The 21,643-nt window shown below is 34.8% G+C and overlaps 1 protein-coding gene across 2 annotated transcripts in view; it reads left to right on the top strand.

Moving 5' to 3' along the window:
• Nipbl (NIPBL cohesin loading factor) overlaps positions 1-21,643 on the top strand; it is a 169,056-nt gene that overhangs the window by 90,935 nt on the left and 56,478 nt on the right. For both annotated transcript variants that reach the window (XM_060380491.1, XM_060380492.1), the window contains exons 10-14: positions 2,556-4,196; positions 14,016-14,198; positions 18,593-18,790; positions 19,014-19,085; positions 19,167-19,256. In XM_060380491.1, the coding sequence (XP_060236474.1) occupies positions 2,556-4,196; positions 14,016-14,198; positions 18,593-18,790; positions 19,014-19,085; positions 19,167-19,256 (2,184 nt within the window). The remainder of the gene's footprint in view (positions 1-2,555; positions 4,197-14,015; positions 14,199-18,592; positions 18,791-19,013; positions 19,086-19,166; positions 19,257-21,643) is intronic.

Genomic DNA, 21,643 nt, shown 5'->3' on the forward strand with positions numbered 1-21,643 from the left:
GCTTTATATACAAATTATCATTTTTGTTACAATTCATAGACCTTTAAAACTCTACCTGCTAAGCTAATGTTTATTTCCAAAAAAGTGTGTTTTTGTGTATGCATGCATGTATATAAAAGTGTGTGTATCTATGTGCAAGTGTGTAAAAGAATGAATCACAGACTTAACAAAATTCTTCAGATGCCTGTAATTAATCATATTAGTTCTGAAAAAATGTATAAGTTACTATTTTGACAACAAATTCAAAGTCTGTTGCTGTACCAGGTGATAGTGGCATATGCCTTTAATCTCAGCACTCTGGAGGCAGAAGCAGGCAGGTCTCTTAAGTTTGAGGCCAGCCTGGTCTACAGAGTGAGTTCCAAGACAGCCAAGGCTGTATAGAGAAACCCTGTCTAAAAAAAACAAAAAAAAAACAAAAACAAATAAGCAAACAACAAGAAAAGTCTTTTGCCTTGAAAATAAAGTTGTCTTAAGTTATATGAATTTCTGTTTGTCATAAAGGTTTAAAGGATAAGCTTATTAAGACATTCTGTGTTCTAGTAATTGTCTTATGTAAAAGTGTTTTAAAGGGATTCTTCTATAAAACATAATTTTAGTATTCTGAGAATTTTCTCCTTAGGCATTTATGCAAAGAACTTCATATACAGTCTTATCTGGAAAGCTTTTTGGAACTTGGGAAAACAATGTAATGGTAACAATGATAATAACTTAATATTGTTTTGGAAGTGGAGCATGTGTGACTATGGGTTTTACTTCTGCGTAATAGAAAGAACAGTTTATATGTTGAGTCTGAAAAACTCAAAATCAGAAATGCTTCCGTCCCAAATACTTCATTTATAAGGAATAATCAACCAGTATTACCTCCTATTCTTTAAAATAGTGGTACTGATATTTGGGATAGGAGTAAAACAATGAAGATGAAATGTATTGTCTCATACGTTCTAGGCAAGCACTCTACCACTGACCCATCTTCAGCCCTGAAGTACATTTTCATTACATTTGGTTAGACTTTAAATAAGAATGAGCTGCTCCTCTGTCTTTGATAATGAAACAGTGGTATATAATACTGATATATAAGCGAAGCATTACAAACTTAAAAATATTTTCAGGATTTTATTTCATCTATCACTTTGAAGTTTTAACCTTATGATAATGTATCCCATTGATGGATAATTCAGAGGATCTACAAATTGTCTTTTTAAAGTAACCAATAATGACTTAAAACATAGTCAAACAGTTTGGCAAACAAGTTGAATAGACAGAATCCAGAATGTATTATAACTTACTTAAGTGTTCTTAAGAACTAGAGATTCAGTTCATAGGCAGTGAACCAGGAAATCTGAGTTAAAAATAGAATCAAATGGAACTGAAGAGATGGCTCAGTGGTTAAGAGCACTGTCTGCTCTTCCAAAGGACCTGGGTTCAACTCCCAACACTCACATGGCAGCTCACAACTATGTAACTCCAGTTCCAGGTGGTCTGATACCCTCACACCAGTGCACATAAAATTAAACAAATTATTTAAAAACTAGAATCAAACAAACATAGACATACGTAGCTGCTAAAAGTGCTGCACAGTCTATCGAATAGTAGATTTGTGTTAGTATACATCTGTCATTATATTTCAGAATACAGTAGTTGTCCTTCCTCACAGTGGTAATAATATAAACCACTAGAATGAAAAGCCTAAAGACATTTTTTCCATGGAAGTCAAAGCAATATTTATCCAAGTAAAGTAAAGCACATACTAATATTCTGCTCAGGAAATTGTGGTAGGCGGATCCAGAGTTCAGAGTTCACTCTGGGTTACACTGTAAGTTCCAACCCAGATTAATATATATAACAAGACCCTGACTCAACCACACAAACAGAAAGACAAGATTTATCTAAGAAAAAAAAAATTTCCATGCTTTCTGAGTATGTCCATGATACAGAGTTCTTACTTGATTTTACTTCAAATATTTTGTATTAGCTTTTAAGTTCCACATGCATTGTTAACACCTGGAGAATTTGAATTCTATATTAAAATATAATGGCAAAATCAGAGTGTTTTGTTACTTTCCCATCATTTATGTTTTTTCAGTGATATTAGATCTACTTTTTATTTTTATTCTCTTCTGTTTTACATTTAGTAAAAGATTGTGTTTCCACTTGTATTTGGTAGATTTAGGACTCTTAATTCTTTTAACAGTTAATATGATCTTCAATGAAAAATATGACTTACAGCTAGCCTTATAAAACAACTTGGGTCTTTTATATATAAACAAATCCATGTGTTTATTATAAGTTCTATTCATTTGTATTCTTATACTTGCATACTTAAAAAATGCTATTAAGTAATGCTATTGATTACTTTTAATATTCTCCATTATTGAAGTTCAGTAAACATACAGATCTCCTCAAATCTTAGTTTTAAAGATATTCATCAATGCTGTTTTATATCTGCGTACTCATATTTATATTCAATACATTGAAAAAGTTTATGATTAAAAACAATTTAGTAAGATAAGAATTTGTTCTGTTACTGATATTGAATATTTATCTTTAAATTTCAGATAAGCCTTTGAAAAAAAGGAAACAAGATTCTTACCCACAGGAGGCTGGGGGTGCTACAGGAGGTAATAGACCAGCTTCTCAGGAGACGGGTTCTACGGGAAATGGGTCAAGGCCAGCATTAATGGTTAGCATTGATCTTCATCAGGCAGGAAGAGTGGACTCTCAGGCTTCTATAACTCAGGATTCAGACTCCATAAAAAAGCCTGAAGAAACCAAACAGTGTAATGATGCATCCATTTCTGTTCTTCAGGAAGATAGTGTTGGAAGTCTTAAGTCTATACCAGAAAACCATCCTGAGACTCCTAAAAAAAAGTCTGATCCTGAGCTCTCAAAAAGTGAAATGAAACAAAATGAAAGTAGGTTGTCAGACTCTAAACCAAATGAAAACCAACTGGTGGAATCAAAGTCAAATGAAAGTAAGTTAGAAACTAAAACTGAGACCCAAACAGAAGAACTTAAACAGAATGAGAACAAAACTACAGAATCCAAACAAAATGAGAGCACTGTAGTTGAGCCTAAACAGAATGAAAATAAACTATGTGACACAAAACCAAATGACAACAAACAAAATAATACCAGGTCAGAAACAACAAAATCAAGACCTGAAACCCCAAAGCAGAAAGCTGAAAGCCGGCCTGAAACTCCAAAGCAAAAGGGTGAAGGTCGGCCTGAAACCCCAAAACAGAAGGGTGATGGACGACCTGAGACTCCAAAGCAAAAGGGTGAAGGCCGGCCTGAAACTCCAAAGCAGAAAGGTGAAGGCCGGCCTGAAACTCCAAAGCAAAAGGGTGAAGGTCGGCCTGAAACCCCAAAACATAGGCATGAAAACAGGAGGGATTCTGGAAAGCCATCAACAGAGAAAAAACCTGATGTGTCTAAACATAAACAAGATATCAAATCTGACTCACCTCGCTTAAAATCAGAAAGAGCTGAAGCCTTAAAGCAGAGACCTGATGGGCGATCTGAGTCACTAAGACGTGACCACGATAGTAAACAGAAATCAGATGACAGGGCTGAGTCAGAACGACATCGGGGGGATCAGTCAAGGGTTCGAAGACCAGAAACATTGAGATCTTCTAGTAGAAACGAACACAACATTAAATCTGATGGTTCAAAAACTGAAAAGCTAGAAAGAAAACACAGGCATGAATCAGGGGACTCACGGGATAGACCTTCTGGGGAACAAAAATCAAGACCAGACAGCCCTCGTGTAAAACAAGGAGATACACATAAATCAAGACCTGGTTTTAAGTCACCAAATAGTAAAGATGACAAAAGGACAGAGGGTAACAGAAGTAAAGTAGACAGTAATAAAGCGCACACTGACAATAAGGCTGAATTTCCAAGCTATTTGTTGGGGGGCAGGTCTGGTGCACTGAAAAATTTCGTCATTCCAAAAATCAAGAGGGATAAAGATGGCAATATTACTCAGGAAACTAAGAAAATGGACACAAAAGGAGAGCAGAAAGACAAAGTAGAAAAAATGGGATTAGTTGAAGATCTAAACAAAGGAGCTAAGCCTGTAGTTGTTCTGCAAAAACTATCACTGGATGATGTCCAGAAGCTAATTAAAGATAGAGAGGATAAATCAAGAAGTTCCCTTAAGTCTCTCAAGAATAAGCCATCAAAGTCAAGTAAAGGTAAGAATACTCTTCCACTGTCATTGTATTCTATATGTTTGCTAAATATAAGCAATGGAAATCTACAAAATTGAAAAAGCTGATACATGACAATGCAACATTTATATAAAGCAACAGTAATTTTTTTTTCAGGAATATATATTAAAAATTTTAGTAAACTTTTTTCTCCTACCTGTACTTGAACTAGTCATAATAGTTATGATTTTTTTTTCTGTCTTGGTATAGAAAGACATTCTTTCTCTGTTCTTTTAGGTATTTCTGAAAACTGTGTGTTAATCAAGTAAATGATTTATTGTGGTAGACGTATTTAGCTCTAAAAAGATACCTTGACTATAGAGATACACTCTGCTATCAAGTACTTAATCTCTAGTGTCTCAGTAAAATTATATATAGTATACAAGACCAAGTTTATAAATTTTAGTTGTCTTACAATGTTTCCTTATAGACTTTATGATTTAATTATTAATAAATCATTTGAATTTTTATTATTTATAATTATGTAAAAGGTTGTTTTCTGCCAGGTAGTTGTGAAAATAGATTTTATAACTTAAAACATATAAAAAGGTAAAGAATGATGTTACTTCTTAAATTTTTTGTATGTGGAGTTGAAGTTGGTATTGTTTTTGCATGGTTGCTGAATTAAATTCTCTAATTACCTGACTAAAATTAAGTGTTGACAATATAATTAGTTTATGAAGATAAAATAAAATCTTGTATTCCTTTGTATACCTGTGTTTAAAATATGGTATGGGGGTTTTTTTGTTTGTTTGTTTGTTTTTTAATGGTGCTATGTGGCAAGACCTACTTTGCCTGTGTTTCTTCTGATATAATCTAAATAAATTATAGTTCTGAAGGCAGTAGAGCCAAAAGTTTATATGATTTTAGGTTTTCATTTTGTGACCTTCACTTAAAACTTAACTTTATACTTACAAACAAATATATGAACTCCAGAATTATTGTCCAGTATGGTACTGACTATTGGCTATTGACTTCTGGCTATTTTAGTTGAAATTAATATAAATTAAATATTAAAATCTTTTCTTAGTGGTAACATGTGGCTGTTGCCCACTGTATTGTTCAGCATAGTAGAGAAAATTTGTATCATCACAGAAAGTTCAACTGTGTAACATTGCAGTATAATCAAAACCTAAGGTATAATTATTACTATTTGTATCATACTGTTGTAGCTTGTTTACCAAGGAAATTATTATTACAAAAATCTCTTCATTCAAAGTGATTTGTGGCTAGTCTGTTTTACTTTTACTTGATTTGTACCAAACATTATCTTTTTTTTTTTTTTTTTTTACTTCTGTTTTGTTTCTCAAATACAAAGCTTGCTTACTAATTCACTGATATTTGTGCACTTCTAGGTTCTGTTAGGGCAGTCAGAACTACAAATTAAAAGGTCACGGTTATTGTTTAACTTGAATGTGTCTTTGCAGTTACTTCTTAAAATAATACAAAGAGGTATAGAATATGTGACTGGCACAAGAATTATTTCTTTTAAATGAAGTTTGTTTAATAGGGTTTGTTGTTGGTTTAGGTTTTTCTGTTTGGTTTTGGTTGGTTGCTTGTTTTTTTGTTTGTTTGTTTGTTTGTTTGTTTTTCCTAACAAGGTTTCTCTGTAGTGCTGGCTGTCCTGAAACTCACTCTGTACACCAAGCTAGCCTCCAACTCAGAGATCTGCCTGTCTCTGTCTCCCAGTTGTTGGGATTAAAAGCAAGCAGCACCATGCTAAGTGAAGACTTCCTTTAAATATTTCTCAGTGAAAGTTTTGGGGACAGCTTGTATTTATAAAGAATGTAGTTTAGGGGCTGAGCATGGTGGTGCACACCGTTAATCTGAGCACTAAAGTAGAGTCATACAGATCTCCATAAGCTCCAGGACAAACTGGTCTATACAGTGAGTTCCAGGATAGCCAGGGCTATATAGCAAGCACCTGTTTCAAAAACAGAACAAACAAAAACAAAATAAACAAACAAAATCAGTGAAAAGACTCTGAGAATAAAGGCACTTGATGCACAAGCCTCTAGCCTGTGTTTGAGTCCCCAAATCTCCATAAATTTGGAAGGAGAGAATCGAGTCCACAAATATTCCTCACCTTCTTAACATGAATACTGTGGCAAGCGTGCAAGTATACACACACATCATAGGCACATGCATGTGTTTGTGCTCACATGCACACACGCACACCAAAAATATAAAATTGAGAAATAATGTTCTCTCATTTTAATAGAGGAATTGGAAAGTGGTATCCCATTTTCTTTCCTTGATCTAGACCACCTTTTCTCCCTTCCTTCCATCATCTGTCTTGCTTTTTAAGCTCTGTTCTAACAAAGTCTTGTACAGCTGCTAAAGAACATTAACAAGAGTATAGAGGTGGATGTGATAGTGTAATCATTGTGATCCCAGTGTTCTACACCTGGGCAGCAGGGACAGAAGGATCTAAGCAAGCTGTTGGCCAGCCTGCTTTACATAGGGAGCTTCTGGCCAGCCAGAGCTAGATCATGAGGTCCTGCAGAGAGGGTCTTTCTTGTAGAGGCAAGAGAGTCTCTATGAGCTGTAGTCCAACGTGGTGTACATAATGAGTTCCACAACAGCCAAGGCTCCTTAGCTCCATAGTGAGACACTGTCTCAAAAACACAAAACAAGCAAAAAGAGTATATGATGGGGGCAGTGAGAAGGCTCAGAAGCATTTACTGAAAAGGAGAATGGGAGCTATGCCAAATTGATAATAAATAACTATATTATTTTGCATGGTTTTTTTTTCATCTTTTTAATGCATGTTTCTTCTTATACATATACTAATATAAATGTATGCTTGAAATGGTCATGTTAGTAAATAGACTAGGTGACTACCTATTACAGAGTAATATATGTATGTTAATATGGGAATATGTGAATATGTATCTGCAATTGCAATAAGCAGAGTTTTGGGGATATTTTGTTTGTTTATTTTCTGAGACATGGTCTCACTATGTAGCCCTAACTGTCCTAGAATTCACCATGTAAGCCAGGCTGGCCTCAATCTCACAGAGATCTACTTGCAGTCTGTCTCCCAAGTGCTGTGATTAAAGGTGTGCACCACTACCTAAGCCTGGTCAAAGTTTTATTAAAAAAATATCTTTCAGATCTCAGATTTATTTCCAGACAACATATTAGATTGGGAGGTGTTGAGCTATATCTCAGAGTCCATATCATTTGTTCTATTTTTAGTGGTAGTCTATTTTTCAGTATATTTTAGATTTCTGCTACTAAGTTACACAGTTACACAGTTTTGAATTTTCTTATTATTTGTAGTTAAAGCACTTAAGAAGAACTATTTTGAATATTGCTGGGATACACTTACAGTTAATTTTGTCCCAGCACAAAAATTCTTAGTAACTTTTTCTTTGTTGAAAAGCCTTAAATTACCCTTAAAATATTTTACTTAACTGGGCACAGTGGTGCATGCCTGTAATCCCAGCATTTGGAGAGGCAGAGGCAGATGGATCTCTTTGAGTTGAAGTCTAGCCTGGTCTACAAAGCGAGTCCAGGACAAGCAAGGCTACACAGAGAAACCCTCTCACACAAGTAATAATAATAATAAAATAAAACTTTTTTAAAAACTTTCCTGAGCAATACTGGTGCACCTTTGAATCCCAGCACTGAGGCCAGGGGTAAGGAGAGGATGTTTACATAGTTAATACTCATTGTTTGGGATAATTCTAAGTTCTTTGAATATGCTTTAGGCAAATAAATTTTCAATATATAAAGGTTACTGACATAATTTAATCTTTATATGAAGATTCTGAATGTAAACTGATACTTGTTACATTTGACCACTAAGGTTATATATGTGCATGTAGCCTTAGTATCTAGATATCATGCATAATAAGAGCATCTTAAGTGCCTAATAAGTGAATTGGACTATGTCACTATTATGTTCAGAAAAAGCTTTTCTGTATAGATCAGTCAGGCAGTGGTTGTGTATGCCTTTAATCCCAGCAGAGGCAGGCAGATTTGTGAGTTTGAGGCCAGCCTGGTCTACAGAATAAATTCCAGGACAGTCAGGGCTACATAGAGAAACCTTATTTCTAAAAACCAAGAACAACAACAAACAACAAAAAAAGTATATACTGACCTTTTTATGTTCCTACAAACTCTATAACAAGAGCTACTTAATTTCCAGATTCTTGTTTCCTGAACTTTGTATTAACTTTCTTTGCCCTGCATCTGCCTGACTTCTGTTGTAATACAAAAGAAACCTACTCATATTCTTATATATTCACTTCTCCTCAGCCTTGTTTTGATTTGTAGTCCTTGTACAATAGGTTCCATGCTGTCCTGTTTCCTTTTAACATTATCTTTTGTTCCTGTGATACAGAGGAGAAAGTTTTAATCTCTTATGTTTATATCAGTATGTAAAATACCAAAACACTTGTTTTATCAGATGTGTTTTTTTTCTTTTCTCCTTCCCTCTAACTTTCTTCCAACTATTAATACTGTGCCTCCAAGAATATCCTGTGCTGTTTTAATTTGGGGGTGCATATGCATGTTCACATATGTGCACAGAACACTTGTGTGTGCGCTTTGGTTGTGGGTGCCAGAGGTTAATATCAGGTGTCTTCTGTAATGGATCTTCACTTTATTTACTAAGGCATGGTTTCTCACTGAACCTGGATCCCACTTACCTATTATACTAGTTTGACTAGCCAGTCTGCCTCAGAAATCACTTGTCCCTGCCTCTCAAGCACTGATAAGGTAGTTGAGCCACCTGGCTCTTTTACATGAGTACTCAGATCTGAGAATGGCCTCACACTTACCTGGCAAGAGCTTCATCTACTGAGCTGCCTCCTCTGTCCCATCTATGATTGTCTTATAAAACCTAAGTTACTGGGTAGGACTCTAGAATGTATCTAGTAGTTCTAACAGCTACTAATGATTTAATCAGTGTCATGTGGCCTGATGATAGCAGTTCTTATAGACGTACTTAGTATTTGTTATCTTTTGCAGTCATCCAACTACTGAGTGGTACCATTAAATTGCTATCTTTTACTGAAGCTCTTAACTATCTAATCTAGTTGATGTGCTTTGAACTCAGCTTTCTGTGGAGACTTGTTTCTGAGAGTGAGTTTGTAGCATAGTTTGAATTTTAGACAATTGTGTGTTCTTCACAATAGATCATACTTTCAAGGATCTTTACTAATACTATGAATTGTTAATAATACTACAGTAGTAATTTGTTTTATTTTAGCAGTTTTATAATATATGTTTCAAAAATCCCACATAAAGATTTTAGTATTGATGATATCTTTAGAAAGTGTTGGGAGAATGCTATAGAAGTTATTCTCGCTTGTAACTACTTGCTAAGTGTGATTTTTAGAATATGTTTTTAACTTTGTGCCCATGATTTCTATTTGTTGAAATGTTTGGTCAAATTTTATGCAGTGGTTATTATTAATGTAAAGAGATTTGTTGAATAGAAACTTTTTTCATACAAATTAAATAACTGTACTGAGCTGGAGACTGAGCCCTGTATGGTGTTTGCTCTAGGATACCGGAGGTTATAGGCTCGGTTTTAGTCCTGCAGTGAGAAACATGAACATTTGCTGAAGGTGTTCTTACTACTTAACCATTTGTATTTTAAGTCACCCCACAGTATAGTTTACAATTCTCAGACATGAAGAAATAGGCATGTGTCTTAGTTAGTCTTCTGTTGCTGTGATAAAATACTCTGAGCAAACTTCTTAAGAAGGAAGAGCTGATTAGTTCAAGTCTATCACTGCAGAGAAGTCAACATAGTACAAACTTAGAGCAGCCAGCCAGTCATATTGCAGCTTTCAGGAGGGAGGAGCAGAGAATGCTAGTGCTCACCTAGCCTTTTCCTTTATCTGTAGTCCAGGACCCAAGTCCTGGGAATGCCCACAGCAGTCTTCAGAAGGGTCTTCCCACCTCATATTTACCCAATCAGGTCAGTCCCATTACACATCTACATACATACATATCCCTGACCTAATCTAAATAATCCCTCACTGGTGCTCAGAGTCTGTCTCATGCTGATTCTAAAACTTACCAAGTTCTGGTAATATTACCATTGTATATTTGATGACAGGAAGCGCCATCAAGTAACTCTCATAAAAACTTCTATTTATGAAAAAAATGATCTTTAACATATTAAATTCTTATTCTAAAAAAAATTTTTCATGTAACCTTGATAGAAAGAGTCTCAATATTTACTTGAAGTGGTACTATAAATGGATATCTTAAATATATATAGGACTTCCTTCTTTTCCCACCAAAATTTTCTGGCTTCTAACGTTTCAATTTTTTGAGGTTCTCATTTTAATTCACATTTTATAAATTATAGTACTGAAAATAGTGGAATACAAAATCTAAATACTAACCTTTCAAAGCTTGATATATTCATCTTTGAAAAATGAGAAACCAGTTTTCTTCTGCTTTGTACAGTTATAAGGAACAATTGAATGTTGTAATAAAAGCTACACTGTATATTCAGAAATGTGGCCAATCTAATTTTACTAAATTATGTAATACAATTTTTAAATGTCTTTGTGTATGTATTGTTTGTAAGCAGTATATATTTAGGATATTCCTGCTGCTCTTCATTCCTATCATTATATGTACATAGCAGAAAAAGGGTCATATGACTCCTAATTCCTACTTTACTGTCTTGAGTAGTATGTTGTTATTTATATAATTACTTACCAGAAAACATGTTCTGACAGTTTTTCATGTAGTAATTTGGCAATTGAACATTGAAATCTTTGTAATACTGGGATCAAAATGAAAACTAAAATAATGCTGACACTGAATTATTATTATTATTATTATTATTATTATTATTATTATTAGCCTGTGTCATTTATAGCAGTGATCTTTCAATTGGTACGATCTTTCAATTGGTACATATTTCTTGGTATATGTCTTTATTATTTTATTAAGTAAGCCACTTTACAAGAACACCTGCCTGGCATGATCAAGATACTAGTTTCAATGCCCAGTAACTCCCCACAAAAAAATAACGGATGACTTTATAATGACCCAGGCTTTGCAGATTAGTTTTGTGTTGATTCCACCATCACGATAGGCATCACTTTGTTTTGTTTTAAATAAAATATAATATGATATTGATGGGAGGCCAGCAAACATTTTTTTGTTAATGACTATAAATACTATTGCTATTTCAGTACCAACTGTCTTTGTAATTATCTTTCAGTGTGATCTGCTCTTTCTTTGTATTTCCTTGCTTTGGGGGGACATTTTAAAGTTATAGTGGCTAAAATGTTTAGCGTGGCTCTTTCATTTTATTAAATAAATATTCAACCATGGAATTTCTAAAGAATTTGAACACTATTTGCTGTATTTGTATTTTTATACTTTCAGCAGAGTCTGAATGAGCACAGGTCAGAAGATGATACAGATCCATAAGGAACTTGGAAGGAGAACCTGAGTTACTAAAAATAATCTTAGAACCATAAAACTTCCCAGTGAGGTGGGACTTGCCTTTAATCCTAGTACTTGGGAGGCAATGGCAGATGGATCTCTATGAAATGGAGACGAGCCTGATACACATAGCAAGCAAGCTCCAGGCCAACCAAAGCTACGTAGTTACATGAAAGAAAAAAAACAGCTATAAAACTAAATTTGCAGCTTGCTTATTAGTCAAAACTTAAAAATTACTGGATAAGGGCTTGGTGACATGGCACTGCAGGTAAAGGTACTTGACACCAAACCTGAAAACCTGAGTTCAATCCCCAGGAACCAAGTAGTGGAAGAAGAGAATGAAGTTGTCCTCTGACCTCCACGCATGCACTGTGGTGTGCATATTTCTGCTTGTGCACCTACACACTCACAGTCACTACATAAAAATAAGTTTTTAAAGATTGATTGATTGATTGACTGATTATTCAGTGTTCTGCCTACATGTACACCAGCACAGCAGAAGAGGGCACCAGATCTCACTATAGATGGTTATGAGCCACCATGTGGTTGCTGGAAATTGAGCTCAGGATTTTTGGAAGAGCATCCAGTGCTCTTAACCTCTGAGCCATCTCTCCACCCCCTAAAAATAATTTTTAAATAAGAAATTACAAAGAAGGCACAGTAGCAGTTCATAATTGCTAAATTCTGTTGCTTTCAAGACTGTTGCTTAGATGTGATCAGAAAGAGCGCACTTGCACAGTTTACTCTGACAGCATTTAAGACCTACATTTTTAAGCAGAATTAAGGCAGCTTTATACACTGGTGCAGTACCCCTCTGTTACCTTAAATTAAGACCTTGCCCTGTGTCCTGAATTATGAAGAAATCCTCTTTCCTATTATACTGACGGCTCACCAACATAGCTCACTTACATATTTTTGGCTCAATTTACAAGCCTCTATGCCAAAAGTATTTAGTGTTTCTCCCAGTTTTCTATTTTTATTTTTCTCAAATTGGTGCTTCAACGTGTGTCAACAGTTCTTTCTCTGAAGCTAGCCTTTTGTATTCATGAACTCTCCATAGCCGTGCACTCACTGGGAATTTCAGTCCCTAGCCAAGTCTTCTTCTTTACCCTGCCATTCACTAATATTGCATTTCTTACACAGAAACCTTGCTGTCTGTTAGTAGCAAAGCAGAAGACTAAGAGGACTTCAAGAGCCTTTGTAATACTGCGTAAAACCTTCAAAACAGCAATTCCCAAATTTGGTGTTGCATTCTGTGTCATAGATTGTCATAAACATAAATAGTAATGTCATAGATTCTTCATAAACTAGGAAATACATCTTGATACCAATTTTTCTGCCGTGATTTATATTTTCTTTTATATAAGGACTATTATTTGAATGTTCCAAGAGTTTGTGTTAATGTTGGCTATAAGGTGCTAATGTTTCCTGCTATAAACCAGTAAGGAACTATTTGATCCCATTTTGTAAAATCTTTCATGTAAGGTAATTAATTCTAGTCTTCCATACTAAGATTTACAAGCGTATATAAAATTAGGTATAATCGTCTATCACCATTATTAGTCATCAAGGATAAATTGTCTTGAAAAAATTGTGTTTGCTATTTCTTCATTATTTTTAAATTGCCAAAATAATACTGACAAACTTTTTCTTCATAGAAACTATATGAATGCTTTATGTCTCTAGGTTTACATGGTAGAGTGTTAATGATTCTTAATATAGTTTGTTGATAGATTTTTTTTTTTTTTGGTCATTCTTTTATGGGAAAGTGAAACTATTTTTCAATAGACTTGAATTTAATTACTATTTTAAGTCTACTATTTTGGTCTATTATTCTACTGTACAGATTAATGTTATATTTAATTAATTGTTTGCTGTTTTGTCCTTACAAGAATTTTTTTTTTTTTTTTTGTAATACTGAAAGCACTGATTTGCTTCTCAAATAGACAGTAACAGGTAAAGATGTATAAAGCTCTTATCCCACCAACATCAGACAACTGTCAAACTGTCAGGATTATAGAGGACGTTTAGGGGGTGGTAAGTGTCCTCTGTCTTATCATGTTTCCTGAAGAGTTGCATTAGTGTCCGGCTATGGAGGCCTGCTGTAGACCAAGTGAAGACTTTAGATGTTACTTCATGGTATAGTGCTTGCCTAACAGGACCTTTTAGAAAAGTGACTATATGAGTAATCTTTGTTATTATAATAGTAAAGTCAATTTTTCTAGTTATTATGTAATTATATACATATATAAGTTTATTATGTTTAGGTTTAATATTTCAGTTGTGATTGTAAAACGATTTGTTTTTATAGTGCTAATTTGCTTAAAGTTTTTATCTTCAGATTTAAATTTCTTTCTTGCCTTTCATTAATAGGTAGTATAGATCAATCAGTGTTAAAAGAATTGCCCCCTGAACTCCTGGCAGAAATTGAATCTACCATGCCACTTTGTGAACGTGTGAAAATGAACAAACGCAAGCGTAGCACAGTTAATGAAAAGCCAAAATATGCTGAAATCAGTTCAGATGAAGATAATGATAGTGATGAAGCTTTTGAATGTAAGTATCATTTAACTCTTTTTAGGAATTAAAGGCAGATTAATATGTGTAACATAAATTGGGGGTTAACAAGAGCACAGTTACCTTAATTCTTAATAACTTACTTAGTATAGCAAGTTTTTTTTCTTTATACTTTAAAATTGTATGAAAGATGAGATCAGTTGGCACCAAGAAAAAATTTAGATGAGTTGTAATTAGTAAGAGAAAACACAAATTATGTGTCTATTGTATTTAACCTGTACTGGACTCCTGATATATATTAGGCATTGGAAAAAAAATACAAATAAAAATGTGATCCCCTATCTCACAGTCTCAATCTATTGGGGGGGAAATATGTAATTAAGAATTGTAGTACAATGTGATAGTCAATGAAGGGTGCTGTGGGAGCACATTGGCATCAATATCAGTGGGGGTTCGGAGAATGCTTACTGGAAGAGGTGACACTTGAGTTGAGTCTGGAAGGACACGTAGGAGATAGCCAGATAAAGAAATATTTAAAACCATACTATCACTAAATTATGAATGGCTTAGCCACATTGTGAATTATCTGTGTGGTTTGGACCTGGCTTCTCCTTTTTGCCCAGCTGTGTCCTGGAATTCCTCCCTTGTTTCACTGTTTTCCAGAGCTGGCTTCTTCACTACACAGCTACCTCTCTACAACACTGTGATCACCTGTCTTTGCACTAGACTTGCTATACCTCGCCTGTCTTCCTACTGGTCCACTGAAAAAGTTCTTCTCTTTTATCCCTATCTTCCTTCTTCTGGAGCAAGAGAATTGAGCCTAGCCAAGAGGGGTCAGCAACCTTGTTTGACTTAAACGGCATTCAGTGGAAACAGACTATGGGAGATCTTCACTTGTGTGCCAACTGACTTAGTCATAATGACCAAAAGAAGTGGGAAGACCACCAGTGTTCTACTTTTTCCACCTAGTGTCTGTAGATTGAGGTGTGACAAGCAAGGGCAGGAAGGACAGATGCATGCTGCCATTTTTAAGTGTATATTGCCGATGGAAGCGCTTCACCTCCTCCAAAGTTTTTAATCAATGTTCATTTACTCATCCTTTTAAAATTGTGAGCTCTTCAGCTAGACTATGATACTGAACAAATTTTAAGTTTTAAAATTGGAATATACAACAAAGATAATCTGACATATGTGTGATTGTTATAATTTGTATTATCATGAGATGTATTAACAATACAGTATATTAAAGTGGCTAAAGTTTTTAAAATTATAATCAAACATTTTGCTGATATAAGGACATGGTTAGCTCTGGAAAATAAGAAGAGAAAGGAAGCGTGTTGGGCCCGAAACTCAGTCCCTTTTATTTGCTTGTCTCTACTCCTTCTCCTTCCCCCTATTCTTTCATCATTTCTAAACTCCTTACTTGCAGCTTCATTATAAATTTCGCTTCATTTCTAGTTGCTTGATCGTGGCTGCCTGCATTGCTAAGTTGGTGCAGATTATGAAATTACTGAACAATGAAAGGATAACATAATCAGAAATGTACACTAACTGTAAAATATAGAAGAGTTGAGCCATACATTTGTCATCAATGTAGACACAATTCCTTTTTTTTCTTTCTGTTATGAGAGATATTGTCTCATTTTATGGAAGTGTAAAGCATCACTCTAAAACCATGGATGCCATTATAGCTGTGCCCAAGTTTATTGAAAGCTAATATTAATATTATTTAGAGAATTTAGGCTTTAACCTCTGCTAAGAAAAAGGATTTTCTTCTGTAGAATATTTTTTAAAAATATCCAAGTAGTTTAATGTCTTACTTGCTTTATTTCAATCTAGTTAAGTATAAAACAAGGGTCTACTGATTTGAGTGTTAAAATGTTTAATTGGTAGTTGACATAAAGAACTAAATTGGCATTTTGCTATAATGGTAATCAAAATTTTGTGCATAGTACAGAATTAAAAAGTACCACATGAACAGTTTAATCAAATTGGTTTACTAAAATAAAATCTAAGGCTTAAGGGAATAGTTTTGTTGTAAATAAATAAATATTTAAATAAATAGCTAAAGGGTATCTTTGAAAGTCGAACTTAACAGATACGAACTTAACAACCAAAGTACAAATATAAGGTCACTGGTACCTGGAAAAGTTAGCGGCGGAAGATAAAGGAAATGGGGTCAGATGGGACACTAAAATTCGGAAAGGGGAGGTAGAAAACACTGAATTCATACTTTATGTATCTCTCATTTCCACTCCTATCCTTTCTGTGCTCTCTCTAGAGCAGAGAGAAATTACAAGCTAGACAACAAATTGGAATCCTGCTAACCTCAAGGAACAAACAGTGTGTTATAAACATTGTGGAGTTATTTCACAAACTGCCCAAAGTTTAATGAATAGGACATTAAGATGCTCTAAGGCTTATAAAGAATGATGAGTGCAGCTTATTGTACAATTTCTAATAACCACAAGATTTATCAAACATTTCTAGTGATAGAACTGAAGGCTGAATATAGTTTTTTAATTAGTTAAAACATAAAAAGAGTGAAGTAGATTGTGTAGTTTTGGTCAAAAGTATAAGGTGTCCTTCTTGACATGAAAGCATGCTTCCTTCTGAGCAAGTTTGTTACTTGACAGATCCTTATTTGATAGACAATTCCGTAACTGTTGAAATGTTGCAGAATGTTTAATGGGTATTATATAAAACACATGACCCATCTCAGTGAATCTCTCTCCCCTTTTCTCTCTAATAAATTAAACAAGTTGTTTAAACAGTGTTCTTGAGCATGCCCTAATTATAAATGTGAGGAGGAGGTCCTGCCTCCCCTCACATACTTTATAGCCAAACCAAATTCACACCCAATTATGAAGTAAATTGTTAAAGATTTTAATATATTCACTCATGTACAGTTGTTTTCAGTAACAACTCTTTCTATGACAAAACAGGCCCTAAAGAAGTTAAGAGCAAATACCCTGTTCTATCCATACTAGAGTTCAGTACCGGGAAACAAACCAGAGCATGAGTAGGAATAATTATAGCAGCATATGGGGCAAGATTACCAGGATTTAGACATTTGTTGCCCACACATAGTGATAGCTACACAAATATAAATTGGGTGTGTAAGCCAGACTGACATCATTAAATCTAAGCCACATAGTGGGTTCAAGAGATTTGTCTTAATATTTGTGTATTGATCATACTTAGGAATTCAGAGAAGCCAGTCAGAGGAAGGAAGGGGTTAAAAAACCAAATGGACTAGAGAGTTTATCTTTGTCATCAGCAGCTTGTCACTATAATAACTGGTAGAGGGACCAGCTAGATGATTCACCAGTGAAAAGGCACATGTCACACAAGCCTGGCAACCTGCGTTCAACTCCAGAACCCACATGAAAGGTATATGGGAGAACTGACTGTACAGAGCGCCTTCTAAGCTACACGAATACATGCATACCACATACAAAATAACAGTAAATATTTGAAATATTGTTTTAATAATCTCAAGGTAGGACAGACATGTCAGTCCTACTTTGTTTTTAACTGGTGGTGCCTACACCAAAGACAAGTGTAGTGTATATTTCTCGCTTGCACTGCCCTCTAGCTTTCACTGCAGAACTGTCATTTTTCTTACTGAATGTTAACTGTTTCCTAGAACTCAGAATTATTTTCAACTTAATTTATCAGTTGATATGTCAGATAAAATTGTTTGCCACAGAGGCTCCTGTCAGTATTGATGATTTTAGCAGAATGCATATAAACTTTGGGAAGATGGGGGAAGTTTGAAGGTAATATATATAAACATGCTTATGGAGAATGCGTAAGCTTAGAAGCTTTCCTTGAGTTTAGCACGCTAATTGTCAGAGAATTCTCTCAGTTTGTGCTTGTTTGCAGTTCTGATATATACTATCTCTGTAGGTTTGTAATATTAGGTTTTCAGTCTGTGGAATTTACTGCTAAGTTGTAAGTATAACTTAGCTCTTAATTGGTGGAAAACTTGGTTACGTATATTCTGTAACACTATCTGAAAAGTTGATTATTTTCCCCCAAACCCTTCTCCCCACAAAAAATATAAATGGTGGTTGTTTTTTTAACCAAATTCTAAATAAAGGTTGTTTTATAAGTCTTAATTAATCTGAATTCTACGTATACTTACTGATGTGCTGAAACCTTTCACTGAAATGTACACTGTGTTTTAATTCTCAGAACCTTCCTATTGGTTTATTAGCAAGCTGACTTCATGTAAAAATCTCTAGTTTTAGATTGAATAATGCTAAAATTCATGATATCCTCTCTATGCCATAGTTTAATCTTCTGGATAGACGAATGGCTCAGACTTTCATAGACCAGCTGAATGCAGATGTAGTTCATTGTAAAGTACAAGTTTTAACAGTCTTTTAAAGTGAGGTAAATTATTTGTCATGGGGATTTGCTTCTAGCCTCTAGGAAGCGGCATAAAAAAGATGACGATAAAGCTTGGGAATATGAAGAGCGTGACAGAAGAAGCTCTGGGGATCATAGGAGAAGTGGCCACTCACATGAAGGAAGGAGGAGTTCAGGTGGTGGTCGTTACCGAAACCGAAGTCCGTCAGATTCTGATATGGAAGATTACTCTCCTCCTCCCAGCCTTAGTGAGGGTAATTCATCAGTTCCAGTGGATTTCAATGTTGGGTTCTAACTTTAAAGAACATTTGTATCATGTTATAAGCTAATTAACTACATCTAATTTTTAATTAAAATAAAAGTATACACTTAGATTTACAGTCATTGTTGTTTAAGCATTTAATGATCAGAAACTATACAAGTGGAAATATTTTGTTATCATTCTTGAGTTTCAGTGTTTCTTTTTGTTTATTTTAGTTGCTAGAAAAATGAAGAAAAAAGAAAAACAAAAGAAAAGGAAAGCTTATGAGCCAAAACTAACACCCGAAGGTAACATTTAGTTTAACTTTTGTAATATTCAACTTTTCTTACCTACTTAGAACGTGAACGTAATTTTTTTCTCTCTTGCAGAAATGATGGATTCATCAACTTTTAAGAGATTTACAGCCTCAATAGAGAATATTTTGGATAACTTAGAAGATATGGATTTTACTGCATTTGGTAAAATCAATTTACAGATGTTTTAATCCCTTTATAGCTAGTTTTTTTGCAAGTTACTCTAGAAAATACAGTCTTAAAACCTATACTATTAAGAAAATTGAAATCTAGTGTGAGTTCATGTTATCAAACTAAAACTACTGTAAAACATAGGCTCCAAATTGGTCTTAAATTGTCTTAAGTCCTGAGAACACTGTACCACAGCAGGCAGGAAGTATTTCTGCATGTGATTCCTGCGTATCCCCAGATGGTGAGAAACTTGCAGATATAGGTATCACTTTATCAGTTCATTCATTAAAGTGGTCAACTATATAAGGATATTATATATATTAGGTATAAGGATATTAGGTATAAAAAAACATGACCTGAACCTTTGGTATAAAGAACAGAGGATCCAATTTGTTTGTTTGTTTGTTTTTTTAAATAATTTTTTTTTATTTTTTTTATCAGTTACATTTTATTAACTCTGTATCCCAGCCGTGTCCCGATCCCTCATTCCCTCCCAGTCCCTCCCTCCCTCCCTCATCTCCACCATGCCCCTTTCCAAGTCCACTGATAGGGGGGACCTCCTCCCCATTCATCTGATCCTGTTTTATCAGGTATCTTCAGGACTGGCTGCAAAGCCCTCCTCTGTGGCCTAACAGGACTGCTCCTCCCTTCGGGGGTGGGGAGACCAAAGAGCCAGTCATTGAGTTCCTGTTAGAAATAGTCCCTGTTCCCCTCACTTTGGGAAACCAATTGGTTACTGAGCTACCACAGGCTACATCTGAGTGGAGGTTCTAGGATAGCAGCTCTATTTGTAATAGCCAGAACCTGGAAACAACCCAGATGTCCATCAACGGTGGAATGGGTACAGAAATTGTGGTATTTTTATACAATGGAATACTACTCAGCAATCAAAAAGGAGGAAATCATGAAATTTGCAGGCAAATGGTGGGATCTAGAAAAGATCATTCTGAGTGAAATATCCCAGAAGGAGAAAGACAAACATGGGATATACTCACTTATATAGACCTATAAGATATGATAAACATAATGAAATCTATACACCTAAAAAAGATAATCAATTGAGTGGACATGGGTTAAGATGATCAATCCTCGTTTAGAAAGACAGATGGGATGTGCATTGAACGTATGACAGGAGTCTACTGAGCGCATCTGAAAGACTCTAACTAGCAGTGTTTTCAAAGCAAAGACTCATGACCAAACCTTTGGCAGAGTACAGGGAATCATAAGAAAGAAGGGGAGTTAGTCTGATGGGGAAAGGATAGGAGCTCCACAAGGACCAAATATATCTGGGCACAGGGTCTTTTCTGAGACTGACATTCAACCAAGGACCATGTATGGATATAACCTAGAGGATCCAATTTGTAAAGTAGAACACCAGCTAAAACATAGGATAGCTATTGTTATATTTATTTAGTTTGTTAAGATGTAAAAATTATATCTGTAAATATAACAGCATATGTTAAAAATACTTATTAGAACATTTGATTGAGCCAGGCATGGTGGTGCATGCCTTTAATCCCAGCACTTAAGAGGCAGAGGCAGGCAGATCTCTGAGGTGGAGGCCAGCCTAATCTACAGAACAAATTCTAGGACGGCCAGGGCTGCCCAGAAAAAAAAACATGTCTTGAAAAAACAAAAGAAGAAAAAAGAAGAATATATTGCTTGACCTATCTAAGGCATCATATACCACCTGCACTAGTGTGTATGTGACAGCTATACAGATTCCAATATTTTGATAGGAGGTTACTTTTAAAAGGTGTATTGACTTTTTTTTACAGTTTTGAGAAGTATAAGTATCATTATTCGAATTATTTAGAATATCTGCTTCATCATTTCAAAAACTTTAATTCTATGCTAAGAAATTGTCTTCTATATAATTTAGAATCACAAAAACAGAAACTCAAATTAGGATATTGTGGAGAAGAATTATTTACCAAAGAGATAATTATTTTTAAAAAAAGTAATTATAAGGGGTTGGAGAGATGGTTCAGTGATTAAGAGCACTGTCTTCTCTTCCAAAGGACCCAGGTTCAATTCCCAGCACCCACAATTGTCTATACAGCCAATTCCAAGGGATCTGACACCTTCACACTAATGCACATAAAATAAAATTAAATAAATTATCAAAAAAAGTAATTATAAATATTGGGCAAGATAGTGCCAGAACTTAAGGGTTAATAGTCATGGAGCTGTTTATTACCCTTTTCCCCAAAAGAATTAAGTGAATTAAAAGAATTATTCAAAACTCCCTCCGTAAGAAAAACTTATATCCTACCTTTAAAAAAGCAGTACTTTTTGGATGAGTGCAGTGGAGAAAACTTTGAAGGATAGAATGAGGATAGAAATAGCCTGACCTCTCTCTCCTCTGTGATCTAACAGTC

Source organism: Meriones unguiculatus, chromosome 3, assembly GCF_030254825.1.
Source record: "Meriones unguiculatus strain TT.TT164.6M chromosome 3, Bangor_MerUng_6.1, whole genome shotgun sequence".
Taxonomy (NCBI): domain Eukaryota; kingdom Metazoa; phylum Chordata; class Mammalia; order Rodentia; family Muridae; genus Meriones; species Meriones unguiculatus.